General features: G+C 35.3%; 1 protein-coding gene across 1 annotated transcript in view; it reads left to right on the top strand.

Annotated features, from left to right (window-relative positions):
- Positions 1 to 12,062: 12,062 nt before the first annotated feature.
- Positions 12,063 to 15,336, top strand: part of LOC139966286 (uncharacterized) — a 45,233-nt gene continuing 41,959 nt past the window's right edge. The window contains exon 1 of the mRNA XM_071969142.1: positions 12,063 to 13,086. Coding sequence (XP_071825243.1) covers positions 12,453 to 13,086 — 634 coding nt within the window. The 5' untranslated portion in view covers positions 12,063 to 12,452. The remainder of the gene's footprint in view (positions 13,087 to 15,336) is intronic.

Genomic DNA, 15,336 nt, shown 5'->3' with positions numbered 1-15,336 from the left:
ATGGTTCCCCTCTAGTGCCCTCTCTCATGGTACCCCTCTAGTTCCCTCTCTCGTGGTACCCCTCTATTGCCCTCTCTTTGCTCAAAATATAACTATAGGCCAATAAGTACCAGAGAAATAAGCAAATGTCGTCAAAATTTGCACCTCAAGATAACGACTTCATTAAATATTTGTTGACTTCCCCTGTCCCCTCAATACTAGCCAAGTTGCTTCACCACCACCATTCAGTCAGCGGGACGTGCTGTAACATCATGGTCAACGAAGATCGAAGTTTTCAAGGTTTTGTTGGGATGAACAGTTCGCTGTTTCCTCAACAAAGGTCACAGGAGGCGAGTTTTTTCAGGGTCCGTCTTTCGATTTGTTTGACATTCTAAATGATTTACGATCTCGTCTTTCTTTTACAAAGATGATTATTTTCTGTCAACTGTCAACAGTATACCACTATCTTACCTCGTATTGTCCTTGCATGGTACGTTAGTCGGAAGCAATAATTTACACCTTCGAAACGCGAGCTCGCAACATCGGCTGCTTCTGTCAATTAAAGCAACATATTACACTATTTGAAGAAAAAGAAAAGAAGGGGGGGGGGGGGGGGAGGAGGGGAAAAAAGCAGAAACTCTTTGAAGGGAAAATTTATATTTCTTTCAAAAAAATGTTGGGATTGACGGTAACCTGTAATATGGTATATTATAGACAAACAAACAATGTTCATTTCAGGGCATGGCCCTCTTTCATTACTGCAAAAGATCCAGCTGAATGACCTAGCAAAACTGCTGATGGGGAGTTTATCCTAGTTACCAAGGTGGGGTTAATTCATGCCCCCCTCCCACTTCTCAAAGTTAGGGACAGCTGCCCCTCTGTCCTCCCACCTATCTATATGCCTATGAATCTGCAACCATTGACGCAATTTGGTTGCCAAAAAATCCTTATTTCCAAATTCCACGTGCCCCAAAACAGGCCAAGCTTGACATTCGGGCCATGAGTTTAAAAACAGTATTCAATGGTGTAGAAAGTGCCGCATGTGACGGTGAACGTAATTGCTCTGACCATTATAGGGATTAACCCCCCACCCACCTCCCCCCCATATTTGGGCTAAAACCTGTGAATATTCAAACACATCAAACAAGTTTGGAAAGTTTGCTAATGAAAACCCCTTCCCCGCCCACAACTCACAAACATACCTCTACCGCTCACTGAATTCAAACAAAGCTAAAGTTATTTCAATCTAGTAGCATACACAAGTCTGTCACATCAGGATGTCATTTGTGAATAATTTCCCGCACTCCTCCCCCCCCCCCCCCACTCCGCTCGCCACCAAGAAACATAATGATAAGTATAATTTTGGTATTTTAATATCGAATAGTATAGAAGAAAATCATACCAAAATGATAATCACTCAAAAAATGCATTCTTGTCACACTCACGGTATTTATTCCCCTGTATTTAGCTGAAATATTGTGGCCAGGTGCAAAATCAAAACAGAGTTTAAAAAAACTTCCCCCAATTTGTTTTATTTTTATATTTATCGGATATATTATCTTCGTGTATTCTTTATTTGTTTATGTTCTTAAATGGATTTTTTTTTCTTGTATAATGACATCACAAGTAAAATTGGTGGACAGCAATAGGCCAGTTTGTACAGGAAAATATTCGGTGTGTGATTCAACTATAGCCTAAAAAGTATTCCAACCGATGCCAATAGATTATTATTCTTCTAAGTTCAATTTATGTGTAAATAACGGCACCTAGGCTAAACCACAGGTACGCTGTCACTATACTGTGGTAAATTCATTAACTAATAATAAGTATTGTATATTTTACCACATCGTTCGGTGGAGTGCTTATGCTAAATGCCTGGAGAGCATGCAAAGTGAACCGATAGTATTGGACAAGAACATAACCAGACAAACAGACAGACAGACAGATTTTGTACACAAACGTGACAGATAGAGTGTAAGGCCATCTTTCAGTGGTGATGTTGGTTAAATGATGATAAGGCATGCCTTCCTACTAATACTTGACAAACGCGAAGTTGATCTTATCCTTCACTGCTGCTTGCTGTAAGTTCACCGCTGAAGTTGTGGCACACAACAACATTGGAAATTCATTAAATTTGATAAATTCAATTGAATATTTTTGTTTGATTAAGGATATTAAAATAAAACACAAAGTAAGCAGTTTATTTTGAATATATGACGGAGGAAGAAAAAAACGACTTCATTTTGGTCCAGTCTGTTCTGTACATCTCATAGGGTAAGTGTGGTTAAGTATACTCAAGTTGACAATTTTAATTGATATTTACACATTATAGATAAGAAATACAGAAAACTAAATGAAAATAAAATTATAATTGAAATAATAACAAGCAATGTGGTCATCTCATTGGTAATAAAAAGGAAACAAAGTATGACACCGTTGGTCATTTACCCTTCAGGTTGGTCCGGCAAAATCCTTCTCATATCGGCAAGGGTGAATGTGGTCGGAAAATATTATTTCTACAGCTATAAAAGACCATTATGTAAGTAATGAATAACAGCAAAGCGTATAAAAGTATCGCTGTAAATTGGAGAGTTTCTCGACGTGATAGCTTCCTCCCTTATGGCTTTCCTTCCATATCAAGACCAGAACTGATTTTCTTTCTATCTTTCCAAAGGCACACGATAGAGATTCCTCTCCCCACACCCCTCCCCCACCTCTCCCACCTCCCCCCACCTCTTCCCCTTCCTCACATATCCAAGTTTGTCACTGATCTTATCGAACTTGAAAAACATTTCCTTAAAAAGTAGCTAACGAATAAAGAGTTTGGACGATTGAATGATATCGTACCGCCAAGAGAATATGGAAGAAAGAGTATATATGACGCTAAACATGACTTAACTCTATAAGCTATACAGTATACTCGGTCATATTTGACCGATAACCTGTAACGGTACAGTTACCTTTCTCAAGCTTATTCTATTTTACTTCCGCGGGCGGATACGAACTTGCACGTGACCTAAATCGCAGCACAAAAGGCATTTATTACCTTTTCGAATATCATCAAAACGTAATTAAGGAGAACAAAAGCAACAGCTATTCAATAACCTTTTAAAAGGGTGCTATGCATATAAACGTGTATATCGATATAGATATATATATATCTTCGTGTACGCGAAGTAATTAATCAAAGCTTAAATTAATTAACTTTTTTATTGCTGCGATGGACCTTTCACGGTATCAAGCTCGTGCGCTATTGTGTTGTAGTACCATACAGTCATTGCACTGCATATCCGTTTGGGTTAGATATAGCCCAACAGTACTTTGTACTAGCAAATGTGTGGAGAAACATTATGAAGACGCTTCAAATCACTACGAGATGCATTCTGGATGATTCTTGATGAAGTTGCAAGCATCTGTCTTTTCTACTCTCCCATTTCCCATGCTCTCTCGCTCTCCGTGAACCCCTGTTCGTGTGTAGTTGTTCCCACCATGCTCTTCTACACCCCTTCTCCCCTGGACACATGCATATCAATCCCGTTCCCCGTACTCTTCGTGCTCGCCGGGTCCCCACCCCCCCCCCGCACCTCCCACCCCCTCCCCTCCATCCCACCTCCTCAAGGTCTCAAGGTCTGTAACATACCCCACTTAGGTATATTTCTTGGAAATCATTTTCAGTCTCCGTCTCATAGAACAAAGCAAAGAAAAAGCTAAAAAAAAGTCGGTTCGAGATCAAACATCATTTACTTAAAAAAGAAAAACAAACGAGAGAGATAAAAGACAACGGGTAACCGTTTGTTGCGTCGTGTATCCGCGAATATAGCTGGAACTATTCGACGACTATAGGATGTCCCTTGGTACTAGTAGCCCCCTGTCAGTTTTGTCAAGGAGCTGGTGTTCGGATGATGCATTAATTTATCGCGCGTCTTTCAAGGCTATTGTCCCATCTAAAAAGGCAGCAAAGTGAATTCTGCTATCAGAGGTTTTTGATTTAAGGTATCCTGTCAACCAATAAATCTATCACGGTCTCCGATATTGTCTAGCAATGGAATCTTCGTCCTAGAGAAAAAGAAATAACAGAGTTAGCATCTATCTCTACCAGGCTTGGTTTTGGAAGAGAGAGAGAGAGAGAGATGTGGGGAACGATGAAGGCTTCAGGAAAGAATTACACGAAAAAAGAGACTTGACTTGCCAAGAATGAAAAATGACTTCAATGTCCTATTATTGAAAGAAAGGAGAAAGAATTACTGTTCTTGATCCTGTCAAAATATGTTTGGTTTTTGTGTTCCCTGGGTGTCCAAGTTCAACCAGATCGAGTTATTATATCGCTGGTCTCTTGTAGTAGCTAGGGCGTGAACGGTAAAAGCTGCCCAAATTTATTAGAACAATTTGTGGATCACTGCCAAATCACTGTGCAATTACTTTGTATATACTTTGCAGTATGATGGAATTTCTCTCTCCCTCTCTCCCTCTCGAAAGTGTGTAGAGCATGTTGTTAATTAGAAGTTAAACTATATTTATATTTACCTAATATTCTATTAATATTCTATTGAAATAAATATTATTGTAATAATTAGGAACTTTTTTTTTTTTTTTTTGGCAAACTTCCATTTTCTTTTCCAAAGGTGTATGTGACCAGTTAAAAATAACTCCCACATGACATTTGAACTTTTCACAAAAGCTACAGGGTCCAAGTTGAATTTTACAAAGTAACCTCACAAACCAGGAGTCAGCTCCATAAATATACCAGGTATGGCTTCTGTTCAAGTTTGAGCTCTTACGTCATTGTCTTTGTAATATTTTCCTACTTGGCCTTCCTTGGAGTTCCATTCGAGAACTCGTCTCTCGGCCAAAAGCTCTTCTGGTTTGAACCTATATACATTACTAAAGAGGATCATACTTTCACTCGACGTGAACCATATGTATATACAAGAAATGAAAACAAATTAATGTTTTAATTTTCTGTATTGGGACAGTTTGAATATGAGTAAGTTTCACGTATACCTGTTTTCGCAATGTTGATAAGTCGACACGATGTCCCACCCCCCCCCCCCCCCCATCTTAACGTTTCCCTGCTATTTGCAATACTTCATTACTTCAATCCAGCCTCGATCGAGGTATTCGTGAAGGTATTATTCTGTTTGACCATCGTTTAATTCAGAGGCCAACACTATAGCAGTTAAAACGAACAGGGATAAACATACAGTAGGACACACGTCCACGCACATGCGCAGAAAGTTCATTCCTTCTGATCGGTCGTTTGGGTTAATTCTTAACCTATTTCCACCACTCAAGATCTAATGACTTTTTATCTCCCTTACTATGGCCAAAAATAATATATACAAAAAAAAAAAGCAAAAAGAACCAAAGATTTATATAAACTACATCGAATTGTAACAGTCACATTTACATATGTTATGAAAAAAGACATAACTAAAGCAATATCTCATTAACCAACTTGGTCAAGTCTACGATAAATGGGAAATGAAAATCTTATAAATATTCAAGAATATTTGTTGCCAATTTCTTAATGAGCTTAGTGACCTTAAAAACAGTCATTCGTCCACTTTCTAAGCGCTGCATTTTCACCTTGTCCTTAATGATATATAATGCATGCGGTTTAATGAATAACAGGTTAAAAGTGGTCGTAATATATATATATATATATATATATATATATATATATATATATATCAGAAATGAAATGATTCCTATATTTGTCTGGATACATTATTTTAACCTTGCGAAAGTAGACTATAAGCTCCTTACGTACACGATTATTTCCCAATTGTATTCTTTATTCTGATTTAAATAGAAGGATGTGATATTTCAAAACCGCTTACTATTAAGTAGCGAGAGCTCTCGACAATCTGAGTGGTTTGTAAAGTGTTTTTAAATCGAAACCGTACACTATTTAAAAAAAAAAAACTATGAAATTTAAATAATCAACTGGGCCTAACTTTCTTCATAGTGTCACAGAGGGAATTTAAATACAGGAATTCAGCGATTTTGGGCGATAGAAGTCCTTCAATTTCTCTCTCTGTATATATATAGAGAGATATAAATGTCCTTTAAATAAAACTATTTCATAAATCCTCTTCACAAAAAGTCGAGAAAGCTTCGCATCCTACAGGTCTTTAAGTGCATTTTTAGCCTAATGCGGTTAGAAGTCATAAATCCTATGTTGAAATACATACCCCAATATAGACAAAGTGGAAACGTATGCGTATAGGTCATCTATCTATCCCTATTACATATATTAAATGGGATAGGTCTACACCTTACACACAAACGTCATGATGACATACGGTTCCTTTGGTCATCTATTGGTCAATGTTAAGTATGTTTACTCATGTTCAAATCTTCAAGGACGATTGTAAACATTGTTGACGCAAAACTCAATACCATCTTTAGGTCATGTTAATAACTTTTCGATCGTTTTTGTTGTTGTTGTTGTTGTAGATTTAGCATTTTCAAGACCATCCCCATTAAATTAAACAAACACTGGAATAGATAAAGAAAAAACTTGAACGATTGAAGAATTTGTGGCTTAATGATACTCTTAGTAAGATTTGCTCAAATCCCCGACTTTGTCTGTGAAGAAATGTTATGATCTTTCCTAAATGAAATAAGACTTTTCGTTTATGTTTTGGGAAGTTGTAAAATCATTTCTTTAAGAAAGAACAATGATAACGTTAATGATAAGGATGAATTTCCTTTCAGAATGGAATGCACCCAGATTACACACAAAACAAGAAAACTATCTGCTATTATTTATAATAATAATAATTAGCTCACCGTATATTACTGACGTTCTCATTAAGAAAAACAAAGCATCGTATATGCGCCCTCCCCCCCCGCCCCCTTTTTGTTTGTTTTGTTGTTTTAAAACTTATTTTAACGTATTTCATGCAAGACGACATAGATCGAGCGAAATCTGTAAATGACTGGCCTTATGAAAATAAATGGCCGCTTCTCTTTCAATATATCTATCACGTGGCTGGTTTTCTGTTGATCCACACATGGTACGTCAGGGCTACGGTTGGTTATCCCTTCCACCGGCCTATATAGACATCTATTACAAACTATACTCGTCGGGCACGTCATAAAAGAAGTTACTTTCGAGAAAGTTGGAAAGTCAATAATGTACGACATTGTTTTGTTTTTTTTTCTCTTCTTAATACCGACTCCTCCTTTTTTTTGTTATGTTTAGTTGTGATGAGAATGGACTCGCCACAATGACGATGGTAGAAACATTCACCATGCATTGCATTGAGTTGTTTTGATTTGATACAAGGTTAATATTATCAGATTGGGGCTTACCTTCCTGGTTGTTTCTCAGACCCGTGTAGGACAGTCATGGTTTAGTGCAATCGAGGATTTACCAAACCTGTCAGTGTCGAACAGAAGATGTTGCAGCTGCATATTCTCATGACAAAGGCGAGAGTAGCAGACAACAGACCAAGAGGTTTGGAACACAAGACAGAGAGGAGGGAGAGGAGGGAACAGAGAGAGAAAGAGAAAGAGGAATAAGAACACGTTTGTGGTAATGGTCGCTTCAGTGAGGTTTACACTGAGTTATTAATGAAACTTGGTCTTGGTCTATTTTCCACCGAATTCCAGCAATAACTGCGATGTATCACAGAATTAGCTTCTATTTTTTTTTTGTTTTTTTTTTGTTGCATATGACTCATGATGTGTAATTACGTTAAATGTCAGATATATACATCACAAAAACGAGATAAAAACAAAACAAAACATTATCAATCATTATGTGTCTATGTGATGTGGTAGAGATAACAGCCATGGACAAACGTCAAAGAAAAGAGTCCATTTGGGAGATTTCACAAATGTTAGTATTATTATTAGTGTAGCAGAGTTATTTCATAAAATAACGATTTGTGGAGGGAAATTTATATTTCAATATTTTGGGAAAAATATTTGTATGTGTTTTACCTAAATAATATGGCAAGTCTGAATAATGGGTAGCCTTCTATATGGAACAATGAAACTAAAAAAAAAACAGAAAATAATAGGAAGAAACCTGATCTTGAACAAAAGGATTAATGGACACTACAGTTCATTTCACAAATACCTATATTCTGGTTCAAAAATCCCCTCTTAAACATGTACGTGGGCAAGCCGGATTCAGATTTCATTTCAAATATCCTTTTAGGCAGCTATTTTTTGTATCCCTTTCTTTTATTTTTTGCATTATTCGTAGTGTTTTCAATATTTCAGTTGTGTTCAAAGTTTAACAAACTCTTTGTTATCATTAAAGACTTTTCTTCCGCGTTGTAGTAATTAAACAGTCCTCAATGTGTGGTAAAGAACTTGAAATATCAGAAACCTTGTTAGAAAGTCCTTTCATTTGAAAACTCTTTTAGCAAGTTAACATGTAAGGGCCAAAAACTGATGATCTTTTAAATGAATAATAAAAACGGTTTACTTTTAAAAGCGCGTCCATACTAACTTACGACAGGACTATACACAGGGAAACAAATAGTGCATCGCAGTATGGTATACCAAAATTCAGTGAAGACTCCTTAAGCCTGAAAAGTTTGACATCAAGAACTTTATCATAAATATATCAATATCACGAATACAGACAGTATTCCAAAATTGTAGGTAAAAAGTCCTCGAAAGTGTTTTAAACATCTTCTAACTTTGTGATCAGTTTAGTATCTAGAAGATATTTGTGTCAATTTGTGATCAGTGTACAATATTGTATGTGTGATGTGTGTGTGTGTGTTGATACTGTAGATATATAGGTTACCAAAACAAGTGACCAATGCAAACACCCAATGCATCACAATTTAATCAATGGACTGTGATTCATTCTGTAGTTGAGTTTTATTGTTTTAGGATATACGTCTCAAATGGCGTTCCATACCGTTGACTGTACATCTATGATTTACAACGTTAACTATATAAAAGATTAGAGATTGTTTCTACAGCAAGAGGCCAACTACAGTGTGTTAATACTACAAACCTCCCTATCATTCATTCCCTATAGACCGCTACTATAGCTCTTACCACTAGAGTCTCCATCTCAAATGAGGTTTTCATTAAAGAAAAGAAATACAAAACAAAGGATAAATGTAATTGGGCGGACCAGGGAGACTGATTGAAAAGTGGGCCCACACAGAGAAGTAAATTCCCGCCAACACTTTCACCTGTAATTGTTGGAAGATTTAAAGGAACGTTTGGAGTTTTACCACTGACGCTGGATTGCAGCAAGTGCCGGTTTTCAACAACGTCATTTGGTGAAAACAAGCAAACGGACTTGCAAAAGTATAAATGGCGTTTCAAATAAAAATTGGACTATTAAAAAGTTACAAGAAACGAAACGAAATCTTCTGACTTATTTTACATAAACAGATGATTCATTGTTGACGATTTTAAGTTATGTTTTGTTGCTAAGGATTATGTTTGTCCGGTTTATAAGTACTGTCTAATTTTCCACACAATGTCTTCATTCTTAAAACTTACATATGATGCAAAAACTCACTTGTAATTGGTGTCAACAACAACGAAAAGCACTGTATCACACAAAGTTAAACCATTTCTTGAAAGTTTCAGAATATCAAGACAAATTGTTTTTGCAATAACTATTTTTTTTATATTATTTATAGATGGTTTGACTTTCAACATTAAACGTTACGTAGCAAACACAATATTTCCCTAATAATTTCACCAACTGAAAGACTAAACTTGACTTCAGAATTTTCTAATCTTGACAACTGGGAATTAAATGAAATATGTATGGATAAAAATGGATTAAAAGTCAACGATAATTGAGCGCACGATCTCAATCAAAAATGAAAGCCGGCTGTTATGTAAGGGACGAAATTAGACCATTTCAACTATGTAAACATATTTAAACTGTCCACACGTTTGAGCTGGTGAAAGTGGATATACATAACCGATGACGTTCGAAGGGTTAGGTCTTTCGCCAACCTATATATGTATTTTCCTTTTGATTTTGTTCTTTATATAAAGAGTAGTTTGGCGTCAGTAGTTGGTGCTGCCAATGGTGCTGATAATGGTGCTTCTGCTCGCACTGATGCCGGTAGTTCTGCAGCTGGTGTGGCTACTAGTGCTCTTCCTGTTGGTGGTGCTGGTGGTGCTGGTGTTACTGGTGCTATAGTGTTGCTAGTACTGGTGTTGATGGTTGTGTTGCTGGTGCTGCATTGATCTATATTTGCAACAAGTTGTTCAGAAGAAAGTGAAGACCCCTTAAACTTCAACATTCAAATTTAATTTGTCCAAATTTGATCAAGTCTTATTTCTGTCTACCGTAAATATGGGGTGGTATTGCTGTAGAATTTATAATTTCAACCAAAATCATCTTAAGTACTTATGAATAAAAGTTTTAACACTAAAAACCTTCTATGTTTTTAAATGTTTTGATATCAGAATTAAATCATTACATACTTCTTCATGAACCGTCATTGACGCAAAAATTTGTTTCAAATGATAGTATGTACATATTCACCATACACTCCTCATATCCAATGGTTTCTTGATACACTAAAATCTAAACACCAGGATTGTTCTATGAGATGCATGGAGAGAAAATTGGTTCACCAACGCAGACAGCTATAAAAGGAAAACAAAGTTTTGTAACATATATAGGATATGCATATATCACATCTTTTGTTAACCTTTCTTGATGTTAAAGTTTTAAGACTTGAACAAGTTTCAAATATTAATGTTGCTCATTATTTCCTTTCTCATAAACTTGTTTACTTTCTTTTGTAGAGTTTGTCAATTTTGGCCTTAAAAATAAAGTTAACAATAACGAAAAGGTCTTCCTTACTTATACTGACAATAAAAACAGTAACAACAATGCGTTGTAAGTGAGAACAAAATAAGAGAAAAACAAGACAACAGACAAACAAACCGAAAAAGAAATACAATAGTAAAAAAAATCTCGGTCTGGTCTCACTATGACATCTCACAATGCACCAAGCGACAGTCCCCAGACATGACATTTATGTCTCAATGTATTGCAATCGGAAGCCAGAATGTTGCTTCGAAGAACTCTTCATGGTTATGGCTATGCCTGGATTTACGTCTCTGTTAGGACTATTAAGAGAAAAAAACATGCATGTTGTGAACATTTTAAGCAGCATTTTGGGTTGAATATGTGGCAATCTGTTATTATGATATATATAGGCCTATATATATATATATATATATAGGCCTATATATATATACATATATATAGGCCTATATATATATATATTATATATATATATATATATATATCAATATATATATAACATATTATATAAATAAATATAAATATAAATAATATATCAATATATATATATATATATATATATCAATATATATATAACATATTATATAAATAAATATAAATAATATACAAATATATATATATATATATATATATATATATGCCAATATATATATAACATATTATATAAATAAATATAAATATAAATAATATACAAATATATATATATATATTATATGTGAACATGTAACATCACATACCAAAGACAAATAAAAAAAATCCGATCCACATTTTTATTTCAAATCATTTACACGGTGTACATATTTCTTTATAGCTGCATGGCTCATCCGTTAAAATGAATAATTGCACACCACTTCTTTACTTCATACATGATCCAGTTATACCAAAGAAATCTTGAAGAAAATAACATTTTTTTTCAAGTGTGCTATGAATACCTCCAATTCATGTAACCCAGACGCGTTGCTACTCGACTAAGTTGCCTTTTTTTGTTTTATCACTGTGTATAGGGTTAAGGTGTTGCTGTCTGTTAATTACCATTGCTCCTTGGGAACAATGAGAACTGTCAATAATCGCTCTGATGACATTGATCAACCGGCCTCAACGTTTTTTTTTTTCTTTTTTTCAAAAACAAAAGAAAGAAGGCGTGGTCGTAAATCTTATTCTTAGTCAATTGTCAGTTGCCCCCTAAATGTAAAGTTATTGGGGGAAATCTATTGGCCGTTTTCAAAAAGTACCTTGGCATAAATCATGTGCATCTTCAAATTAACACTTCAGTTTCCACGCACTTCTCGCCCAACTAACCAAGGTAATCCATTCGATACCGGTAGGTGTTTGGGAACACACAAGCAGTCGGCACACGCCTGTTGTGAACTACGTATCAATCCGACCGCTATCATTGGACAAAAGGTGTCATGTGACGCCTTAGTGTAAGATTGATATCAGTTGGCTTCAACTAATTGTTACGCTTCTTGGTTTGGAATTTGAATAGGAGAGACGATTTTGGGGGAAAGAGGCAAAATACGAGTTTTGATAGCAATTTGGGCTTGTTTTTGTGACCAAGTGACCAGTATTGACACGTAGTGACGAAAGAGGGGATAAAAGAAGGAAAAAAAAAGCACAGCTGGGGTTTCGCGATATTCTTTTGGGATATCTAAAAAAACTTAGAGAGAGAAAAAAAAAAGTCGCCATTATGACCTCCTACTACGCGCAATCAGTGACCACTGCCGAATTCCCTTTGTCCGGAGGAGCCAGCTCAAATTACAGTCACCCGCAACAGCACCGTGGCATGTCCCGGTTCCGCCCTGCTACACCCTGTTACGCAGGAGTAGAGTTAGAGGACAACAGCCATCAACCCCGCCAGGCATCACCCTTTCGTGCTGCTTCGGTGTCCAACCCAAATAGCGAGGGTGGTAGTAGTCTGTTTCAATATTCCGAGTACCCCGAGCATACTGGCTCCCCTCCTATGCAAACTAACGGTTATTACCATCAGGTCGAATTGAACCGAATGTCAAATGTAGGGCCCGAGGGACAGTTACTGATGGACCCGACACGCAGCAGCATGGACCAAACTTTGCAACAACAGTGTTCATATACGAATAACCAGCAAGTCTCCACTAAATGTTACAAGTACAGTGCGGGGCAACAGGGAGGAGGTACCACCATGGGGTACGGTCGCGAGGCAGCGATGCTACAGAGGGCCATGGTCCCGTCGAATGGAGCCACGGGTAATGTCTCTGTCGACTGTTTGACCATGAAAAGCCAACATTCATCCAACCGACCAGAACAGATTTATCCATGGATGCGACGAATTCACGCTAATACAGGTAGGTTGATCAAAAATTTTAAATGTCTAATATATCATAACTTTTCTCCTCTATTTTGCTAGCTACAAAAAGTAAAAAATATTGTAAAGCGCTGACCGATGGCTGATGAAGTGTGTGTCCATAAATGTTGTTTATAAAAGGGTAGATGAAATCTGATTACTGTAGATTTAATTTGTACCTAAAATATATGAAGTTATCCCTTCTTTATGAAAAATAAGGGTACCGAGAAATGTACTATAACTTAAAACCAAATCATTTCGTTTTAGATCTTAACAAACGTAACAGCAAATAACAATAACAAATAAAAAATAATAAATATTAGTTTGGGAATCATGAATTAATTTACCCCTCCAATAATTTATTAAAAGCGTATAGCTAAAACAAATCAATTTTACCAGAAAACAAAACAACACAAAACATTTTAAACATACATTAGAAGTTGTTCTTGGCGTTTTATTTGTTTAAAACAAATAATCTGCTTATTTCGTTAAATATTATTAATTGTGGAAAGTCTTTTTATTTGTTTTTGGTTGTTTCTCGTCGATAAAAAAGAAACCCCAGCAAGACAATAATTGACTAATAAATCAGTATTTTCCAGTTCTCTTGGATGTAATGAAGCGAAAACCAAATCCCTATGTGTGACGCTCTAATGACTCTTTTTTATTACGTCATGATCATCAAATTGATATAACGATGGTACTTCAACGGAATTGGCACGAAAGGGCTATCATTTTGGTAAACAATTAAATTCATCAATTTATTATCATTATTTCGTGTCAAATTTGCTGTTTTGTTTTTGCAAACAGATGGTTCCAGACCATGTATACTACATACATTTAGTATAAATCAGTACCGTGGTTATGTTACTATAGCAATGAAATGTATGCTATTTTCACTGGTATCGCTTGATAGAAGGACAAAAGTGTCATGTTTTTACAACTCACATAACTTTCTTCGAATTGTCAGACAAAATGTTATTGGTATTTTTGTTTTTAAATTTGTAAACTTTAATCCTGTAATTTAGTTATCTAACATTGATTTTTTTTTTACGTTGAATTTCTTAATTGTCAATGTTTTTACCCACAGTCGATTTCTAATATCCATTGAGTTTTTTTTTCCCCAAAAAATATTGTTTAACTTGTTTGCATGGTTTGTGATAAGATTGATAGTCTTTTATCTTTATAAATTGCGGTCTGTTAATATTTACAGTGACCAATTGTTTACTATAAATATATGTATGATTCTAATCTTTACACACTAAAACGAAAGAAGTAAACAAAATTAAGAGAAAATGTATTTCTCCTTTCTCTGGTTTTGAAAAAAAATATATAAGAAGCATAAAAGAGAAGTGGGAAGAAGTAATCAAGTTGTAGTAACCAAGATAAAATTATCCAAATATTCTTCTTTTTTTAAACAAATAAACATGCTGTAGGTTTTTGGCCCATTGATTCAGTAACCGTTTATGTTAGGGATAAAATAAGACAAAGTTAAGTTTGTTTTGAAATATTAACCTAGATAATTATCTCTATAGAAGAAGAGTTATTCGCGAATTTTCCTCAAAATGTGACTAATAGTTGCAAAGTGATCCAATAATCCATGGATTTCTGTGGATTTCAGATTTGTGAGAAAAAAAATCTAGTTTTTTGTCTTCTGAAATTGACTTTCATACTGTCAGTTACATATGTAAGGAACAACACTACATATTGCTTCATTCGATAATTTCTCATCTTTTTTATTTATTATTTTTATTTTATAAAATATTTTATTTCTTTCGTATCTTTTTTTTCCTTTAAGAATTCAGACCGTTTTCTCTATCTACAAGTTTTGAAATACAAGAAACCATAAATAATAACTTAAAAACAAAGGGGTGTAAAACGTTCAATTAATCCCTTCGCGTAGTAGTTAATTTTGATCGTTCTCGATCTACCAAAGCCAGCATTTTATTTTTACTCTTTTACTCTCCTACTTCAATTCTGTATCGGGGAGACAACAAGTTTTGCTACCATGTAGCTTGGCTTCATCGGAATCGATAATGCCCCGAGGCGACATATCGCCACTAAGAGCTTGACGGTTTGCTCAAAGAAAAATCCTGTTATGAAGTTGTGATTTTATGTTATATAGTTGAGGACGATAGAAAGACAAAAAAATGAAACATGTTGGCATTTCAGAGAATATCATAAAAGGAGGTTGCGCCAAATCTAAGGAATTAATAGATAAACAGTTAAAAAACTGTGATAAAAGAAAGATTAA

The sequence above is a fragment of the Apostichopus japonicus genome, chromosome 4 (assembly GCF_037975245.1).
Source record: "Apostichopus japonicus isolate 1M-3 chromosome 4, ASM3797524v1, whole genome shotgun sequence".
Lineage (NCBI taxonomy): Eukaryota > Metazoa > Echinodermata > Holothuroidea > Aspidochirotida > Stichopodidae > Apostichopus > Apostichopus japonicus.
The sequence above is the reverse complement of the archived record's forward strand: the minus strand, read 5'-3'. Positions and strand labels throughout refer to the sequence as shown.